General features: G+C 51.5%; 1 protein-coding gene across 7 annotated transcripts in view; it reads left to right on the plus strand.

The window, feature by feature from the left end:
* LOC138472418 (uncharacterized) overlaps positions 1 to 21,494 on the plus strand; it is a 1,989,442-nt gene that overhangs the window by 1,900,710 nt on the left and 67,238 nt on the right. For 6 of the 7 annotated variants that reach the window (XM_069610565.1, XM_069610562.1, XM_069610564.1 and 3 more), the window contains one exon: positions 552 to 659. In XM_069610565.1, coding sequence (XP_069466666.1) covers positions 552 to 659 — 108 coding nt within the window. The remainder of the gene's footprint in view (positions 1 to 551; positions 660 to 21,494) is intronic. The other variant, XM_069610563.1, reaches the window with a different exon arrangement.

The raw sequence follows: 21,494 nt of genomic DNA on the forward strand, positions 1-21,494 counted from the left end.
CCTAACTTTGCCTTACCCGATTAGCGGGACATGTCCAATGTGATATGTAAGGGTTAGCCTCTTTTCTGTCAGTCGCCCTCTTCCTCGGCCCAGTGTTTGTGCAGAAGGGGGGTGTTGGAACATTGGAGAATCCTATAAAATAGGATGGGTAAAGGGTATGTGAAAGGGGGGAACAGAGCACCTCACCATCGGTTGTCTCAACCGCACTCCCCGAAGATCTCTCACTCAGGTGATACTCCCGTGTTTAGGCTGTGTTTAGGCCCCTTTATGCTGTAGACTTTGGACACAGAATCACACATTATCCCAACTATAGGAAGACAGCAAGTGTGAGTGGTCCATCTTCTCATTACTCCAGAATTATCTCCATCCACCCTGCCACCATTGAAAAGTAATGAGTATCAACAGTAAAGGATTGATGATTTACGAGGCAGATTGTTGGCCCATTTTTGACACCTGACTGACAGGACTTGAAAACGATGTCATACTATACAGCTGTTATTGCACATCCTTTCTTCAATAATGTAATTATTGTTTTTTTACAATTTTTCAAGGAATGTACGTGTGGTCTCCATCAATTCATCAACAGATGAAGAAAATTCCGTTTATGAAGCCTATGGTTCCACAGATGGACAGCACTATGGAAACATGTCAGTCACTGGGTATGGCCGTTGATGCTCATTTTATGGTTGGTAGGGAAGTAGCGCACATTCTACTGTCAATTTAGCTTGAATTCACAAAGTGTAAGGGTTGCTGAACTAGTTGGCACGCATGTTCATTATAGCATAAAACTGAATACCAATAAACCTGAATGAATCGCCCCAAAACAGATCCCCGAATTCCCTCTGGTTTAACGGCTGGACTCCAGTAAACCTCCGGGAACCTGTGACTAAATTGTGACCTCCAAACTTCTTGTGCGAGCTCAAGCAAGATCAGCAAGAGCGTATTCTGAGGTGGCACTGGGATGTGAGTCAAAGGGATAAGCATGGGTGAGTTCAACGGGAGAAACTGAGTTTGGCGTCAATATAGAGAACGCACAAACTCTGCTTGTTTTATGTGTTTAGTTTGGTTGTAGGAAGGCGAGGTAGGACTCCTCCACACTCTTGAAAACCGATAATATGTGTGTGAAAGTGTAGAGACCATGCCTGCTTCCAGGGGACTAGGAGGGATCATACAAGGTGTAAGGCAGCTAATATTTGTCAGCGAGTGTACAGGATGTACACGCTTGGGATCGCAGAGGTTTTCACTGTACGTTTATGCTGCTGATATAGCGCAAACTCAGATCCACTGCAGAAGCTTGTGAAGATTATTTCCCAATATATGAGCAAAAGGGTCCTTAGTGTTAAGATTAAGGAATCTAATGTTATGCACATTGAGCGCTCCCACAAGTCACCAGGCCCAATATGTAAAGGCAAGAATGGTTGGCCTGGGCATTTAGGTTTACATTCCTGCATATTATATTTACAAATGATCTTAGATAAGAAACCAATATCAATGGACAGGTCACCAAAATGGGTCAAAAGAATGGAACTTTCTAAGACTTGGAATAACGTTTGTCCACGTTCGTTTTGGACACAAGCAAAAAAATATGCTCAGCTATATCTGCTTGAACTGCAACGTATGCAGCAGCGTATGGGGATTGCCCAAAAGCTGTGTTATACAGCAAAAAGAAAATGCTTTGCTGCGCACTATTCTGGACATCATAGGCGTGTCCAGGGAGTGGCCTGGTGTGGCACGTGCTAACCCTGGAATCTGATTGGCCACAAGAAGTGCAAGTGCAGGCGTGCGCGTGTGTGCGTGTGTACTTCATGCCAGCCCTGCTTAAGCGAGTGAAAGGTAGATGATATGCCGGCTTTGGAAGAAGTAAGGTGACTCAGTGATTTAACAAGTCCTGTTATGTATTTAGAAAAATTGAGCATACTCCTCGGTGAGAACATAACAGCCGAAGCCTCAACAAAACAATGATACACAAATGAGTATGTATGCATGTGGTTTGCAGACATTTTACTATTAGGGTGAGTGCTGTGACAAATGAGAGTCCAGTGTGTATTATGGTCAACGTTGCAGGCACCAGGCGAGGCCAGGTAACCTGTGCCCCATGGCAGCCAGGCAGGAGAGAGGGAGGAGCAACAGCCCAACAAAAGGTTGGGCAGTGCTCCTCCCTCTCCCCCAGTACACTACACAGCGACACACGGTCGCCTCTGGCCCGAGAAGAACAGAAGGAAGGGCCTTCCTCCCCAAGGGGTGTTAAACACATTTATCAGGAAGAGGGGGCAGTAAACAGAGTAGTATCAGGCACCACATGGTCCACTATTGCCGTCGGGCACAACAAAGACCCAGGGGCAGCCCACGGTCGAATATAAGGAGCTGCGTTTGCAGCACGAACCCAGAATCAGCTTGTGGTCCCTGCACGGGGACCCAAGCGATCCAGTTTGGGTACCTGCATGGGTACCCAAACAGAGTTCTCTGCGAACGCAGAGTTTCTGCTTTTTCCCAGAACCCTCCCACCCTAGAAAAAGAGCGAGAAGAAAGAGAAAAGAAACCAGGTCACCGAACGGTGACCACACACTGTTGTGGGACAAGAAAGGCAGCGTGGGCCAGAGGGGGTAACCTCGGGACCCGATGCCCAAAGGTACAGCATATTATGGTTACTGTAATTATGATTATGTTTTGTTATGACCATAAGTGTGCAATAAAATCTCACGCCCTTTTATTGCCAACACTCACCCAATGCTTTCGCGTACTACCTGGGGGGGAAAGGTACGGGGCGCTTGTCCCACCCAGTTTATGTTATCACTCTGCCTGCATATGCGTGCACTGGTTACGTGCTCTGAAGGGTTTCCTACTTAAATCACTATCACATGCATATTTCAAATATAACATTCTTCCATCATTCTGCTGTTCCAAATGTTCTTTGATTCTATGCAAATCGCTACTTCACCACCATTGTTCAATTTGTTCCCCCTTCCCATCCTCATAGGTACCTTATTTGCACACTGACACATTCTTTGTATATTCTGAGTATTGCACCTGTCTCTTATATGTACATTTCTCCCACTTCTATTGTGCTGTGAGCCCCTCCCTGTACAATTTAAATTTAAATACAGACAGTAAACAAGTGAAAATAGGCAACTATAAGACCACTCTGCCAATGACATTTCACTTATCACAGTTTAATTAGTGGACTCTAACGTTCCTGATGTGAGTTCATGTGATTTCTTATGATGACATCTGTTGGCCACCAATAGATGTGCAGACTGTCTGCCATAATAAGAGATTGAGGAGATAGAGATGTAAGTATGCAGTTGCACTGACAACATACAGATTGCCTCACAACAAATCACTTCACAATCAACATAATACAAAATATAGGAAAACAAGACCAATTTGCTATTATATTTTAGTCATTACATGAATAGCGAATCCTCCCGCAGTGCAAGTAAAGATGTTTCCCAGTTATCCTGTCTCATTCAGCAGCTTGGTTTAGCCATATGGGCATGCATTGTGGTCGCATGCATTTTCTGTGTTCTTTTTATGAGTGTTTGCAAGCTGCAAAAATAGTAGTGTGTTCTTTTTCTTATTCATTGTATCTGCTTAATATGTATGCAGTTTGCTTTCTAACCAATTTCTCCCATTGTTTGACTTGTTTTTGGTCTTTTTCGCATTGGACTTCTTTGTAAGGTGTTTTGGGCTATTTACCACTTCACACCACCACCACTCCATCATTCCACACCATCACTGTACATCCCCACTCCACACACCACTGCATCATTCCACACCCCCAATCCACACTATCACTCAAACACCCCACCACACTTCACCACTTGACACAATTACATCCACACTACCACTTCACAGCAACAATCCACTGCACTCCCTCACCACCTTTCCACATCACCACTTCACACCATTTCACACCTCCACTCCACATGAGCACTCCACACACAACCACTCTACACCTCAAAAGCCCCACTCCACACCACCACACACCCCACACCACCACGTCCCACCTCATGGCATGTGTCATATGCCAGTGACACGTGCCACTGCAGGTCGCCACTACAAGTGACACATGCCACTGGCCGGTGTCACATGCCATGCCCCAAAAAAAGGTATCACATGCCACGGTAAATAAATATCAGATGTGGCATCTGTCTTTTCGTTTTTCAAATTATAATCCTCCTTTTTAAAAATAAAAATGGGAAGCACCAATTATAATCCCTTTTTTGTAAAAATAAAACTGAAAGGCTCCACGCCGATTCGAACTCAAGACTTTGTGATATCGGGCCTAGCTCGTTAACCACTACGTCGCAAGTTAAGAAACCGTTCAAATTCTACCTCTAATGTGAACTATCACATGGTTCAATGATGGTCCCTTTTTTTATTTTAAGTTACATCTTAAAACAAACTGCATGTGCGTTTCTGAAAGTTTGCAGGATGGAAACAATTTACTGTAAGTATTTGCATCTTGTGCTTTTCTTGCATAATACTAAATTTAAAAAAACAGTTCAGTCCAAAATCTGTTACTGTGTAAGGTTTTAAATATCAAACATGTATTGTGTACATGTTTTCCAAAACAGTATGGTCGAAATATTAAAGTATGTGTGTTTGTACATTAATTCAAGCGTTTCACACTGGACTGTACGAACTGTGATAAATACAGTACAACCATAACCTACTGATAATATTTATAATTTATATATCAGAGTATATGCACGATCATGAAAACATAATTTTCAAATGTTACTAAATCTTCAGATTTAGGGCCCAATTCATAGAATCCAGCACAGAAGCAGTGCAAGTGCCGCACGCCGAGAAGGAGCGTGCGCCACGCCTGTGCCAGCTTTGGCGCAAACCAGCAATTGCACAGTACGCGTATTCATGGATTTTCAGAGGCATCAGTCACTGTGGCGCAATAAACACCAAGCAGTGCAGGTAACAACACACCCCAATGCGCAGGAAAAAGCCAGTGAAATGCCCAATACGGCGCAAGGCCCCGCGCCCTCTGTGGCCCAGCACACAGCTCCCCTCATCGTAGTCGTGTGAAAAATCAGAGCATGCCCTGTTCGCACCAGCCAAATTGCGTGGGAAGGCCCATGTGTACCCCGTCCGTACCCCAGTGAAATCGCGTACCCTGCTCGCACCAGCCAAATCACGTGGGAAGGCCTGTGCGTAACCCGTCCGCACCCTAGTGAAATCGCGTACCCCGCTCACACCAGCCAACTCGCATGGGAAGGGCCGCGCGTACCCCAACAGAATCGTGTACCCTGCTCGTACCAGCCACATTGCGTGGGACGTCCCGCGCGTACACCGTCCGCGTCCCAGCAAAATCACGTACCCCGTTCACACCAGCCAAATCACGTGGGAAGGCCTGTGTATACACCGCAATACACGCACAACTCCCCTGAAAGCAGACACCTCCTCACGGGACAGCCAGACCCCAGCAGTGGACCATACCCCGCAGGCAGCCCACACCACATGGCCCCCCCATCACCTGCGAACATACCCTGCAGGCAGCCCACACCACATAGCAGGGGCGTTGCTAGGGGGGGGCTAAGGGGGCTATAGCCCCTGATCTTTTGGTTGTAGCCCCGGATAGAATCTCAGGAGCTACAGCCAAAAGACTAGCTAGCCCCCATTCCCAACAGTTCCAACACCAGCGTAGCCCCAAGTCTTTTCCAGACCTAGCAACTCCCTTGCCACATAGCCACCCCATCACCCGTGACCACACCCCGCATGCAACCCATGCCACATGGGACCCCCATCATCCCCTGTGAACATACACCGCAGGCAGCCCACACCACGTGGCCACCCCATCACCCGTGACCATACCCCGCAGGCAGGCCCCGCCTCATGTTCCCACCTGTGACGGCAACCTGCAGCCAGGCCCCGGCTCATGTCCCCACACCCCACAAGTGATGGCAACCTGCAGGCTGGCCCACCACATGTCCCCACCTTTGACGGCAACCTGCAGGCAGGCCCCGCCTCATGTTCCCACCCCCCACCAGTGACGACAACCTGCAGGCAGGCCCCGCCTCATGTCCCCACACCCCACCAGTGATGTCAACCTGCAGGCAGGCCCACCACATGTCCCCACCTGTGACGGCAACCTGCAGGCAGGCCCCGCCTCATGTCCCCACCCCCCACCAGTGACGGCAACCTGCAGGAAGGCCCTGCCTCATGTCCCCACACCCCACCAGTGATGGCAACCTACAGACAGGCCCACCACATGTCCCCATCTGTGACAGCAACCTGCAGACAGGCCCCGCCTCATATCCCCACCCCCCACCAGTGGGGGCAACCTGCAGGCAGGCTCTGCCTCATGTCCCTACCCCCCACCAGTGACGGCAACCTGCAGGCAGGCCCCGCCTCATGTCCCCAATCCCCACCAGAGACGGTAACCTGCAGGCAGGCCCTGCCACATGTCACCTGTGACGGCAACCTGCAGGCAGGCCCTGCCTCATGTACCCACCCCTCTCCAGTGACGGCAACCTGCAGGCAGGCCCCACCTCATGTCCCCAACCGCCACCAGTGATGGCAACCTGCAGGCAGGCCCTGCCACATGTCCCCACCCCCTACCCCATAACACATTGGACCAACATACAATCACGCAGCACATGCCAACTAAAAGGCCACCACACACTGCACCCCCCTGGCGCACCTCAACACCCATCCATTGGTCATGCTCCCTAATACATGCCCCATGTCATGTGAATCCTAACATCACACATGCATGCATGTGTGCACGCACATGAACAACATTGGTTAACAGCAGGAACATGCAAATGAGTCATGGAGGAATGAAACATGCACTAAACCATTGAGACCAGACACCACTTCGATTTCAATGTTAAAAAATTATATTAAAAAATATGTATCTAAGTCACACACAGTAATAACATCAAATTAAACATGCATGAACGAAATCAAAAACCAAAAGAAAGTGAAAACCAAAATCAATGTGATGTAAAAAATGAAAGAGTCAAAAATATGGTCCTTGTCCATTAACATATGTGCAAATGAAATCACATATCATGTGAAAACCATTCCTTCATAGTTAAAAAACTGTTCAAATTAAAATCCAAATATTTACAAAGATCCAGGGTCCATGGTCCCAAAACATGTAGAAAAATCCTAAAAATACAATACAAAAAAATAACTATATACAAGATGCGGCGCAAAGTCCAGGAACTCCAAATAAAAAGAAAAAACAAATGAAACCTACTCCTAAAGAACTGTATACAAAGGCAGCGGGCGAGTCCATCTCCTCACCATGCTCTCTCATAATCTCTGCCAGGGTATCATCGAACACTGTGTCCACTTCCAGTAGGCGTGCCTCGGCATCCCCCTCGAGGGCTTGCAGGGACTCCTCCATGCTCCTCTCGAACTCCCTGCTAGTATCCTCAAGGACCTCCGCACGCCTCTCTAACCGACACAGTGAATTCTCTGCCCTGGCCATGGTGAGGTGCGCCTCCTGTGCCCGCTGTCGCTCTGCCTCGTTTTGCTGGCCCAAACGCTCCAACACGGAAGACATCCTTGTCGTAAGGTCCACGTTTGCCTCCTGCCCGATGGCCCATACCTGCCCCTTTGATGATGAACGCCCCGAGTCCTGTTGCATCCTACCCTGAGCCTGCTGCTGCCAAAATGCCTGCTGCCTGCGCCACAAGGACAGCCTCCGGGATGATGACACCACCCGTAGCTGTCGTGCACATGCCCTGCTGCTTGGTGCCTGCACTGCCTCCATTGCCCTAGCTCCTGTCGCTGCAGTGACAACCTCTGCTGATCCTCCTTCGACTCCCGACTGTGGCAGGGATGTGATCTCCACCAGACGGTTTGCCTGGGTTGGGACAGGAACACAGGGGGCGGAAGACGGCAGGGAGGACGACTGACGCAAAGATGAGGAAAAGGAGGAGGGGGGTTGCAGCAGTGGCCAGCACACATACCAGATTTGTGATCAGGAACTGAGTTAGCCAGTTAATGAGGCCACAGACCTCATCTTGATGATGCGCAAGCCCCCGACTGGAAACCTCTACATCTTCCCGAATGCTGGCTGTACGCCTCGCAATACCGGCTAGCAACGGTTCCAACCTGTCACAAATTGCTTCATCCGCAGGTAGTGGAAGATCCATTTGCATGGATACATCCGCCACATGCGGATGGTTCCGGCATGAGGCATGTCCGCAGGTGCATACTGGTGCAGTCGCAATTCCAGGGACAAGATCAGTCACAGCCCCCTCCGCGGTGACCTGCACTGCCTCTGGCCCCTGATCCTGGACTGCACCAGTCACACCTACCTCATCACCCCTGCCGGGCCCCATGTGCTGGGCTGATGTGGCTTCCTCCTCCTCCACCACCACCAACCTGGATGACTCCCCACTGTCTTTCGCATCGGATTGCCCCTGTGTGGGCTCACCTGTCCCTCCCACTGCCGAGGTGCCCACAACCAAATTCACCCTCTTGGGCCTCCCCTCAGCAGCTGCGGTCGTTGTTTTGGACGCGGCACCAGTCTCCTCGCTCCCGGAAGATAACGTTACCTGGGAGGAGGACTGGGCCCTGCATCTGTGCCTGGTGGAGGCATCCCTGCTGCGGTGCTGCACAGTGCCTTCTCCGCCCTCTTCTTCCATCGTCGCTGTGGATAGGGAAACATAGAACACAAACATCAGGCTACTGAATATATGTGGGTATGTGTGTTTGTCACAATGCAAATGTACATCAGTGGCACTGTCAAAGGTCAAAACCATCTTCACCCTCCAATACACACAGGGAAGTGCCATTCACACACATTCACAAACATGTCTGTCATTCACAACAGACATTCACATCCATGGACAAGGCACTGACACAAGATCATAATTGTGTATTCAGATCACACACATCATGGGACATACACATCTCATTCACACACATCACCTGACAGGCATGAGGCAGGCCATGGAGCCATCGCGTCACAGTGCATTCGAGGGAAAATTGGAAGCGGGAGGCAATCACAAATCAAGAACTAAAGTAACATACATGCAGAGTGTTGGGCAGTCACACACTCACTACTCAGACACACGCACATGTACACCATGCATTTCCATGATGGTGACATAAGCACCCATGTGTCACACCTCTCGCATGCCACAGACCAGACACAGGTATGCAAATATGTGCACACCATTACATGCCGGTACACTTCACGCATTGCAACACAGACACCATCGATGTGGGACACGCTTGAATGGACTCACATGCAGCACTGTCAGGGACATGCACACAGACATCTGTACAGGAGGTATGCCAGACATAAGGCCAAGGTGCACACTCCAGCCACACGTCAACATTCACATGCGTGGACAAGAACAAATGAACACTTACCAGTCGACTCCAGATGGAGCACCAACTCCAAGACCTGGGGGTACAGCGCTGGGTAAGAGCGCTCCAGGACCCTCATCTCGTCGGTGGTCAACCGGCCCTGGCACCTCGCGCGATCATCACCAGCCTTGTTGAGGAACCGGGCCTTGTTGTGGGTCCTGGAGTTGAAGTCTTTCCAGAGCTTGTGGACATGATGGTAGTCGTGGTATGCCACCCCCTCCGCGTTGATGGCACCCACGATGTCCCCCAGATCCTCTTCCGTCCTTCATTGCCGACTTGCGATGGGCCGTGGAAGAGGGCATCATGATGCCCCAGGACTTGCTCCACCAGGATGCCAACTTCTCTGGGTGAGAAGCTGACAGCCCTCTGCCTCTCTGCCGGGGGGTTGCCACTTGCCTCAGATGGTGTGGTGTCAGACATGGCAACACCCGAGGCAGGTGTGGGTGGGCAAGGTGGTCCTAGGGCTGGGCTGTGGAGCGGTGGTATGGCAGTCACGAGTCTTCAGGATCAGCAGATGTGGTCACAACAACAGGATCACTGGCAATGGCTGAGGAGCAGGCACCAAAATGCAGGGCATGTGGGCAGCAGGCACATAGAGTGGGCTGGCAGCAGTAGATGGCTCATAGGAGGCAGCTCGGGCAGTTGGAGGCAGGTAAATGGCCTTGTAGGCAGGAGCTTGGATTTTCCGTGTTCTTTTGTGTGGCCTACTGGAAACAGAGTGACTCTGCACGTGAGGAAACAGCGCGTTAGCGTGTAATCAGAGGAAAGGCCCTAAGCACGTAAGTTACGTGACACTCGCTGGACGTTGGCCATTGGCGTTCAGTATCGGGTTAAAGGTCTGCATAGGACAACAGCGCACTGTATGTGCTTTTTCGTGGGGACGGGCGCCTGAACTTCATATATTACTGGGTTCACCAGTGAATAGTTCACTACTGTGGCAGTGCATACTTCTTGTTTTGGGAGGGGAGTTGCCTACGCGCACACACGCGTTTGATTTTTTTTCATTCTGCGAGACAGACGGTGAGTCGTGCATGCATTTTTCCCACTGTGGTTGCCCCTTTGTGTCGCATACCCAATTTTTTCGAGGTCATAGTAGCCTATGTGTTCCTTGCGTACGCATTTTTTGTGTTGCTGGGTGACACAGTGTACTGCAGAATGTTTTTTACTCACACGTGGGCTACTGAGGGGTCACGCACACGTTGATTTTTGTTTTTCGGGTGCCTGAGCGTTGTGCAATCTGTTTTTTTTCACCAGGGGTCACATAGAGCCTTTCTGGAGCACAGTGGTACGTTTTCCATCACGTACCCTGCCCCCTCATCCCAATTGTCCAGGACAATTGTTGGCTGCACCTCCCATTGCGCTAGTCCATCCGTGCCATCACTGGGAGGGCAACAAGTGGGAAGGGAGGCAAAGGTGGCGACTTGCCAGAGGTGGCCAAGGTGGGTGATGTGGCCAAGCTGGCCAAGGTGGGCGACGTGGCCAAGGTGGTCCACGTGGGCAAGGTGTCCAGGCCCATGCAGGGAGAACTATGCCCCACACCCAACGGGGGCAGGGAGATGCAGCAGCTGCTGAGATACCCAGCACCCGTGGTCCCGGACAAGCAGTGCCATCTGCTGTCCAGAGCAGCCAGGGTGTGGAAGCTGCAGGGGCAGCTGTTGCTACCACTACCCAGGCTCAGCCAGCCCGGACGGTAGTAATCCCGGCACAGGGACAGGGTGACTCAATGGCCGATTTCCATGTCCCGAAGGCCAAGACACGTGTGGTGCAAGTTCCAGGCACCGGCACTCGGGGATCTGGAGCAGCAATGTCATCTGCTGTTCACATCGGCCAATGTCTGGAAGCTGCAGGGGCAGCTGTTGCAACTGACACCCTGGCTCAGGGTCACCCAGCCAGGACTGGATTGGTCCCAGCCCAGTGTGACTCAGGGGCCAAGTCCCTTGTCACTAAGGCCAAGACACGTGTGCCGCAGTGTCCTGGCAACAGCACCCAGGTACTGATACCTGCAAGCTGACCTTCTGTAGTTACATTGGTGGCTGATTCCATAGGCCAGTCCACCTGTACTCCAACCCCTACTGACCAGAGCGGTACAAGCCACTCAAGGTCTGCACCAGCTCACAAGAAGCAGAAGCATGCTCCAGCGGTACAGGCTAAGACCCCAGACACGGCACAGGAGTCCCACACGTCGAGAAAGAGGAGTTTCTGTGATGAGGAACTGGACATGCTCGTGGACTACATGTTGGAACACGGTCGTGACATGCTGGTGCAGGCCGGGAGCACACATAAACCTGCTCAGCGTATGACCCACTGGCAGTGCCTTGCGAACCGTATTAGCGCCTTGGGCTATGAGAGGCGCACAGCTGGTGATGTTGTGAAGCGTTGGAATGACTTCCGACACCGAGCAAAAGACAAGCTGGCTACAAAGTTCGCCTCTACTCTGGTGACTGGCAGTGGGTCACCACCAGAGGACGATGAACTCACTGGACATGAGGAGATCGCTAGTGAGCAGATCCGAAGCGTGGGAGACCTGCCAATGTATGAGGGAATGTCCGGGGAGTGGTGATGCGTGAGTTTACAGGCCATGTGTATGTTGCTTCGGTGATGTGTTATGATTGTCTGCCAGTTCAGGCTACATTGTCATGACTGCCATGTGTGACCCATGTGATGTTGGACTGATACATGCTTGTTGTCATGCAGACTGCATACAAACCATGTGCTGCACACCGAGGCAATCCTCATCACCACACCTGCTCCCTCCTTCCATGACACTCTCTGTCCAGCCTCTCTTGTCCCTATTCTTGCTACAACCTGTGGTCGAGGATATCCTGTGATGATCTTCCACTCAATAGTCGCCTTCTATCGTCACATGACTGACGTCTCTGTGAGGTCACCCTGGAAGTTGCTCCTCCTCAGAGGCATTCATCCTTTCCTCTCCATCCCCCAGCAGCTCACTGTCTCCAGAGGACTGGTAATTCATATTGTGGACTACTGCAACAGGCTTTGCCAGGATTTCTGTGATTCTACACTCTTCCCTCTGCAACTCTGCCAGTCCTGGACTGTGTGAAAAGTCCTTTAGGCTTGGTGCAAGGTATCTCCCTAGGACTGTGATGATGGCACAGGCTCACAGTGGCTATGAGTGTTCTTTCCTGAACCCTGTGCATTCTTAGCAAGTCCCTATGGGTCCTGGGCCAGCAATTCCTTCAACTCCACCACCAGTATTTACTTCATTCGCATGGTCTTTGATCATCCCTTTCTTAATCCCTCAAGGTCAGTTGCTCCTCATGGAAATTCATTTGTGTTTCACATCTGTGTTGAGCTGGGGCCTCCTTCTGGTACAGCCTCCCTGCCTCTATGTAACTGGAGGTGTAGCTTCTCCGGGTCTTCAGGCACTTCTGATGCTTCCTCATGTGTTGTGCTTTCTGTCCTCCTCTCCCCTGCAGTAGTCCCAGATGACTGAGAGAATGCACTTGCCACCTACCCACACTGTCTGCTACAACACGGTCCTCTGAGCAACCATTTTAACCCATGCACTGCCTCCCAGCGACCCCCCGCCCTTAGGGGTGGATTTTACTGTATCCCTACAACCCACTACCAACACTTTACACATGATGACGGCACTTACCCTTATGCCATCAGGCCACGACATTGACATTACTGGATCTGTGTCTTTATTCATAGTTGAGGCCGTACCCATGTACTGCACTGCACCCACACACTTCTAAATCCTGTTATCCCCTTCAATATGCCTATTGACTTGCGTGATGCCAATGTGACCTAGCATTATTCAATCCGTATGCTTGCCCTCACTGCATTACAACGCCCTACCGTTGTTTCACCCTGTGACACGTGTGTTTTCTAATAGTGAATTCCATGAAATGTCATCTGACATGCATTGTACATGGCTTATGGTCAGCAGTATTCAAATTCCATCTGAGGCTGGTTGACAATTCTGGCATGGCTATGCTACGTGTCATCTGTGCATTGGCATCAGTCATGTTTGTGGAAGGACTATGCCAGTCACATGCTTGTGTGTGATGCAGGTGCTCTGCAGTATATGTGTTATTTTGCCGTTTGACACGCATCCATGTCTGCTTTCAGGCTCCCCTTCCCTTTCATTGAGACTGCGTGCGTGCCTGACTTTGTGTCATGTGTGACATGGCAGGTTCATGGGTTGGCTGACAACATTGCAATACCTATGTGTGTGGCCTATGCTATTAACATTTGTATTCAAGAGAGGGCGCTAGAGGGCCATCCAAGATGGCCGCCTTGGCCTGAGCTCCCGCAAGTACCCCGCATCAATCCTTCATAATCCTGCTGTTTCCTGCACAGCACAGCCCCAATTCCTCGCCCCCTGACTTCCTGGTCTATCCAGCTGCCTGCCAGTGTTTTCCGGACGAAAATCGGCCATTCCGCGCCGGATTGAAACCCCTGAGGCCTTAGGTCTGGGCCCCGCACGACTAGCCTGCCGGAGTAAAGGACGCGGCGCCGCAGCCCACATCCAGCCAGCGGACCACATTAGCCAACGCCGCGCCGCCGAGGGACCCACTCCGCTCAGCCTGGACCGTGCCCTGCGGGAGGGCCGGATCCGGAGCGCTGCTCCCCCGGGGCGGGGGCGAGCTACGGGGTCCCTGCGGTGCGGGCCCAACATCCGCCTTCCGGCGCGCGGCCATCATCGGCACCCGCCCGACGAGCCACCAGAGCCGGGGGAGCGAGGCCGGAAGATCAGCAGAGACACCAGGTACGGGGGGGGGGGATCACGCACCGCGCTGAAGTTGGTCCCTAGCCGGCCCGACCCACCCCCCGCTTCCTCCCCCACCCACTTGCCACTTCAGCCTTGGGTCCCGGCTGCAGCTCCGGCCGCGATTGGGGGCTGGAGGGTGAGTGGAGTCTCCACCAGCACACTGAAGCATCAGCCCTGAGAGGAGCCGGGGGCCCGGTTCGGGACGGTGGAGGACAAAGTCGCAGGTGTATACCACTGGATGGCCCGAGCCGAGAGGGTCCCCTCCGCTCCCCCCCGCTTCGGACTGGTACTTCGGGTTTGATGGGCTGCCCGACGCACTTGTGGCGTTTTTGACTTGCTTCTTCCCTGCACCCCTCCAGCACCTTGGCACCTTGACAACCACCATATTGCCTGCCGGGAGAGCCACCGGTGCAAGGCCGCATCCCACTTCATCCACCTCCTGAGGCTACAGCACTAAGCCAGACAGAGTACATTGCCCACTACATCCCCACCGCGGAGTCGGCACCATCCCTGGGGGAGTCCGTTAGTGGCCAGCCCGGCCACCACAGCAAACCGCCAACCCCTCGCCTAAATCAAACCATTTCAGCCCCCTATGGCGCGTAGAACGCAGCCCAATAACCGGCATCCCATTCTACTTTCGAACAATAATCCGTCCAGAACCGTGCAGCCGGACAACTCCTACCCACCCCAGGCATCACAAAATATAGCGGCTCTCGCACAAAGTGCACCGGCCCCACACTTGAAATGGGGAAAAACGACAAGCCCCAGAGGAAATTAACTTTTGAAGGTGGTGCGACCCCAAAAGCCCCCGCTCAGCGGGAAGACCAGACTCCCGTCCCCAGCGGGTCGCCCCCGACGGAGCCAGAGGGTAATGCATTTGAAATAAAGGAACTCCTTTTAGACCTGAAGGCCGGCATCGGAAATCTAAACAACAAAATGGACGGCCTTGCCTCCAAGGTAGACCTCCTTCAACACCGCATCGACACCCACACGGAACGTCTAAACGAGGTCGAGCAAAGAGGTTCAAATCTAGATGATGGCACATCATCCCTCTCAACCAAAGTTTCGCAACTCGAAGCCCAAATGAAGGCAACAATAGCTAAATGCGAAGACCTCGAAGGTCGTTCAAGAAGGAATAACATAAGAATCGTCGGGGTGAGGGAACAGCAGCCGCAAGGTAGAATGGAGGAGTTCGTGGAATCACTCTGTACATCACTCTTCAGTAGAGAATCACTGTCTCCAATGTTCATAGTAGAGAGGGCTCACAGGATTCCGTCGACCCGTCCTGCCCCCGGCGCACCACCTAGACCAATCATTGCCAGGCTGCTCAACTACAAAGACAGGGACACCATCCTCCGCCTGGCAAGGGAGAAAGGAGAACTGCTGCATGATGGGGACAAAATTCACGTCTATCCAGACTTCTCTCCCACGGTACAAACCCAGAGGAAATCATTTACTGCCATCAAACAAAGGCTCAGAGCCAATCAATTACCATACTCGATGCTCTTCCCAGCACGGCTCAGAGTACAGCACGGGGAGAGGATACACTTTTTCCAATCACCCGAGGATGCACGCATGTTTCTTGACCAGATGGGCTGCCCAGACCCGAATCCCAACCGGCCCAGGAACATCAGGATTCCGCCATAATCCGGAGCGACCAGGGGCGAACTGAAAACTCGCAAGAAGACACAACGGAAACAGGTTCAACACACAGTGAGTTCAACGCGGGGCAGGGAAGCTTGGAGGGCCCCAGGCGCCCCTAGCACAGCACCAGTTTACTCCCCTGGGTACACTCGGCTACCAGTAGGTGTCGAGGCTAAGTTCCTCGGGGGTACAGTTTATACAGCGACATGGTTCCCACCTGTTACGCTGTTTGTTTTAAAGGGTTTGTGTGGGTTCTCTCTGTGGGCCAGTTGGGGGTTGCCCACCTGAAAGAGAGATACACCACGGGCTTGGGGGGGTTTGACCTCGGACGGTGTCCTCAAAGTTCATCAGGAAAGCACAGCGCCTCCAGTTCCCACCCCTCCCCTCACTCTCCATCTCCTAGGCAGATACCAAAGTCGTCCAATCAAGCAAGTCACAAAGCTATCAGCAACAAAGCCAGCAAGTCTCTTCTCAGTGCCTCCACACGACCAGCTGCAGTAAACGAAAAATGGTCAATTAGAATGCCTCATCCGAACCATTCAACGTTTTAACATGGAACATTAGAGGCGGAAATATCCCAGCCAAAACCAGGAAAATACTCCAATACCTCAGGCGTCACGAAATTGACGTGGCTATGATTCAAGAGACCCACCTTCTACCAGGGACGGAGCACCAGTGGGCTAAGAGCTGGGGCTGTCACAGATACTACTCCTCTTATTCAACCTATTCCAGAGGAGTCGCTCTACTCATACACAGAAGGATGAGCTTCCGCCTGATACGCATGGCGAAAGACGCAGAGGGGAGAGCAATCATAGTGAGCGGTATCGTAGCCGGTCAGAAGGTGACCTTCGTCAACTCCTACGCTCCGAACACAGACGGCCCTGACAACTTCGGATGGGTACTCACCCAGCTGTCCAAACAGGATCCTGCAACCATAATCTGGGGAGGAGACATGAACACTGTACTTGATCCACTAAAGGACAGATCAAAAGCTTCTCCACTTCCTCCAACCAAAGCTGGACTTCAAATAAAAGAAATCTGTAATGCCTTCAGCCTGATAGACATTTGGAGGGTCTCGAATGGTGATTCACGAGAATTCACATTTCATTCACCTGTACACAACTCGAGCTCACGTATCGACTATCTCTTCGTCTCTGCAAACGGTCCTCTGACAGGTGATCGATGCTGCATACATCTGAGAACTCTCTCCGATCATTCCCCTATTTTCCTCAACTTAAAGCCATCCACTCCGACGCCACCGCTACAGCGATGGCGCTTCAAGAACGGCTCGTTAAGGGATGAAGTGTTTGCCTCCGAACTAAGGGACGAGATCAATGTATTTCTTGATACTAACACTGGCTCAGTCCCATCCGCAAGCACAATTTGGGAGTCACTAAAATGCTTTATAAGAGGAGTCTGCCATGCCAAGGAAAATGGCATCCATAAGTTCATCAAGCGCGAGCTCACAAGCAGCGAAGGGAAACTAAAGAGCCTTGAGCGTCAAGCCACTAATGGGGCGGATCCCAAAATATCAGCAGCCCTGAAGAAAGAATTGATGAAATTCAATCTCGCAGCAGACCGCGAGGTCAAATTCCTGTATCGCAATAGCCAAGCTCGTCAGTACGGAGAAGGCCAAAAACCCGGGGCCCTTCTAGCAAATTTAATCAGAGCCGACAACAGATCTGCACACATTGAATCGATTCGGACCACTCTGGGTGAGACAGTCTACACCGATGAAAGGATAGCGGAGGAGTTCAGGATCTTCTACCAAGAACTATACAGTGCTAAACTCAATAAGTCGTCGACTGCTCCACTGGAGTACCTAGAAGACACGGAACTCTACTGGGTTGAACACTCTCTCCGAGAACCTCTAAACGAAATGATCACGCAAGAAGAGATTTTAGAAGCCATAAAGTCCCTCCCCAGCTCCAAAGCGCCGGGCCCCGACGGACTGACTGGAGAATTCTACAAGTCCTTCGCGGGCACCTTGGCCCCTCTCTTAGAGGCAGTATATGCGGAAGCGCTGGAAAGAAGGCACCTGCCCCCTACCACTTGTGAAGCAAATATTATTCTACTACACAAACCTGGCAAACCTCCAGAAGATTGCTCATCATACCGACCAATATCTCTCCTCAATCTTGACAATAAAATACTCGCCAAGGTGCTGGCAAGGAGGTTAATGCCATTGATGCCTGCCCTTGTTCTGGCGGACCAAGCCGGTTTCATTCCAGGCCGCAACATGACGTTTGGACTTAGGAGAATGTTCGGTGTCATGGCCCCTCTGGACCCCTCACTGCAGGCTGTGGCGGTGCTTCTCGACGCCGAAAAGGCATTTGACTCGGTCGAGTGGCCATTTCTGTTCACGGTGCTCACTAGAATGGGCCTAGGAGCCCGATTTATTAACCTGGTCTCTCTCCTGTATACCAAGCCTCGTGCCAACATTATTGTAGGTACAGCCAAGTCGGCCCCAATAGTTCTGCAACGAGGCACGAGACAAGGCTGCCCACTATCGGCCTTGATATTTGCTCTGGTGATGGAACCTCTAGCCTCCAAACTGCGAGAACAGAGACAGCAGAGGGGACTCATTATAGGCCCTCACAAACTCATCATCTCTCTCTACGCCGACGACGTAGCACTATTCATCCGAAACCCGGAAGACAATCTCAATCCAGTCATGAGGGAAGTCATCAAGTTCGGAGCTGCATCTGGATTAAAAATCAACCAGTCAAAATCCATTGTATTCCCTCTAACACCAGCCACAAAACAGTTCCCAGACGACTTCAAACTCACATGGAAGTGCTCCAGAGTTCGATACCTCGGGATACAATTATCTCTAAAACGTCAGGAGGTGTTCCGGGATAACTATGAAGTGGTGGCCAAATCACTTCAGGACAAGATCTCGCGCTGGAAGTCTCTTCCACTAACCCTCTGGGGTAGGATCTCCCTGGTGAAGATGGTGATGTTACCCAAACTATTATACCTATTCAACAATATCCCGATGTTGCTGCAACAATCCTTCTGGAAAAAATTGAAAAGCTTGGTCCTCGAACTACTCTGGGCGGGTAAGCCAGCGAGAGTGGCATATACCCCGCTAACGCTCCCGGTCACCAAGGGGGGACTGGCACTGCCAGACCTGGAAAGATACTACTGGGCGGCTCAAGCACAGTTCCTCAGCCACTGGTACGCCTCCCAGGCGATCCGACCACATGTACAAGTTGAGCGAGCCCTCGCAACACCTAACTTCCTAACTGCAGTCGTCCTCAGTCAAATGCCAGCTCCCAGCGACACGATGAATGTGATGCTCACAACGTACAAAGTTTGGAGGACGCTGGCCCAGAAACTTGGGGTGCAGACACGGTACTCCCCACTCCTGCCTGTCAAGTTTATTCCCGGAGTCCCACTGACCTCGGAGACGGTGTTTCACAAGTGGGTCGACAAGCTGAACATACAAACATTGGGGGATCTCTTCACAGAAGACGGTTTTCTAACACCAGAGCAAGCAAAAAGTAAAGGGGGAAGCACGGCCTTAGATGTATTCCTCTACTTCAGAACCCACTACACCATGCAGGCTCTACTGCCCGACTTCCCACGTCAGCCACCAACATGGCAATTATTGCATAGCGTCATCCAAGCGCAGGGCGAAGGTAGGCTAGTGTCACAGATCTACAAAGCCCTCATTCCCTGCACATCTCTCGCCATCTCAGGTGCAAAGGATAGATGGGAGAAGTCATTACAGGTTAAGATCTCTGAGGAAGATTGGCTCTATAGTCTGAAACAAGCTCAAAAAGTGGCGCTTAACTCACGCCTAAAACTTATACACTTCAACTTTCTCCATCAAACATATCACACACCAGCGAAAACCAACAAGCATCACCCAGACACAGAAGCAAAATGCATCAGATGTGGGGCCATCTCAGCAAACTTCACTCACCTAGCTTGGGCGTGCCCCGAGCTTATGCATTTCTGGAATCAAGTTCTGAAGACGACAGCGGCTGTTGTGGGAGAACCAATACAACCAAGCCACACAGCGGCCCTGTTGGGCATGACTAGGCTGCTCTCCGCTCCAATAAGGAAACTGGCAGGGGTAATGTTGACTTTGACCCGCAGGAGGGTCGCCATGGCATGGGGCAGAGGCCCCCCCCCGTCAGTCCTCGCCTGGCGCAAAGACTTGTTATATTACCAAGATGTGGAAACGGACTTCATTAAATTACTTCCTCAGCACGCCCGACCTCCAGACATCTGGGGGCCATTGACACTGTTCTTGATGGGCAAAGCGGCAGAGCACACAGCTGCATCTTCAGACTCGGAGGACACCAACCGGTGAGGGCTGGGCCAGGGTATCTCCACATCCTTGTAGCGATTGCTGGAGGGGGCCCTATCTCAATTAAAGAGGACGCTGTTGCAGGGGGACGGAGATGTGAGGGGGAGGGGGGGAGGGGCAGTTGAAGGGTCCCGGGTCAAGGCGCAAAGTTTAAGTCCACCCTAATGTGGGTGTGAAGTTGTATCGTGAGTTAAATACCAAAAATAAAGTTTTTAAAAAAAAAACATTTGTATTCAAGTTTTTTATTTTTTATCTTTGCAGGTGATGAGGCACTGGATGCAGTGGTGGAGGACGTGGTGTGGTAACCCACACCTGAGTACACCTCTGAGGAAGCCTAAGCCTTCGGTGCTGAAACGGACATGAAACCCTCATTGCTGTCGCAGGTGAGCGATTCTACTGTGGATGCTGTTCAGAGGTCGTTTGGAGCACACCACGACTGAATTGCAGCCAGGCAGTCAGGTATTAGTGAGGAAGAGGAAGAGGCCTAGGGTAGCCTGAAGGAGAGCTGTGTGTCATCCGTGTAACACTGAACATTGGAGATGAAGGTAGCTATCATACTGGGCTGGGGGTCCATATAGCCATTGAAAATCCAGGGGGTAAGATCAGATCCTTGGGGGAAAACGCAAGTAGAGGGAGTGATAGGGGAGAGGAAAGACCCCAGTTTCACATGGGATGGGCTGTCGGAGTGAAAGGAGGTTAGACATGCCAGGGCCTGATCAGTGATGACCAGGGTATCACAAAGACGTGCGATGAGAGTGTTGTGGTTCCACGTATCGAAGGCAGAGGAAATGTCAAGTAGAATGCAGACAGAGGGAGAGTTAGAACCAAGATATGAGAGCATACCTTCACGGGTGTTCAGAAGAGCAGTTTACATGCCTCTGGATGGTCTAAAACCAGACTGGTGGTCGTGGAAGGAGCCAACAGATTCAGTGCGGAGGGTAAGCTGGGAAATAGCAAACTTCTCCAGGAGTTTGCCCAGGAAAGGAGTGATGGAGATCGGGCGATAGTTTTCCAGGAGAGGGTGCACAAGGGAGTGCTTAAGAGCAGTGGTGGGGAAAAGTCCAGTGGCGAAGGAGATGTTGCAGAGGTCAGCCAAGGCTGGAGCGAGAGAGTCAATGTTGTCCTTGATGATTTTGGAGGGACAGGGGTCCACCTGTTTGGGGGAGGCTTTCATAGACCAGACTTGTCTAGTAGCCTCCTCAGGTGTGACAGGAGAAACAGAAGGGAGAAGAAGGGGAGGGGTGGAGGTGACCAAGGGTGGTACAAGAGATGTTGCTACATGAGGTGGTGAGGAAGAGAGGGAGGATAGGATATCCACTGTTTTTGAGGTGAGTGTGCAGCCAGGGCCGAGCAAAATGCCTGGGTGGGTGCAATGGTGGAGGAGGCTGCGGTAGGGTGGCTAATTCCTTGCAGACTTTGAAAAGTGTGTCCGTGTTATTG

This window comes from Ambystoma mexicanum, chromosome 8, assembly GCF_040938575.1.
Source record: "Ambystoma mexicanum isolate Mex_15411 chromosome 8, UKY_AmexF1_1, whole genome shotgun sequence".
NCBI classification, from domain to species: Eukaryota; Metazoa; Chordata; class Amphibia; order Caudata; family Ambystomatidae; genus Ambystoma; species Ambystoma mexicanum.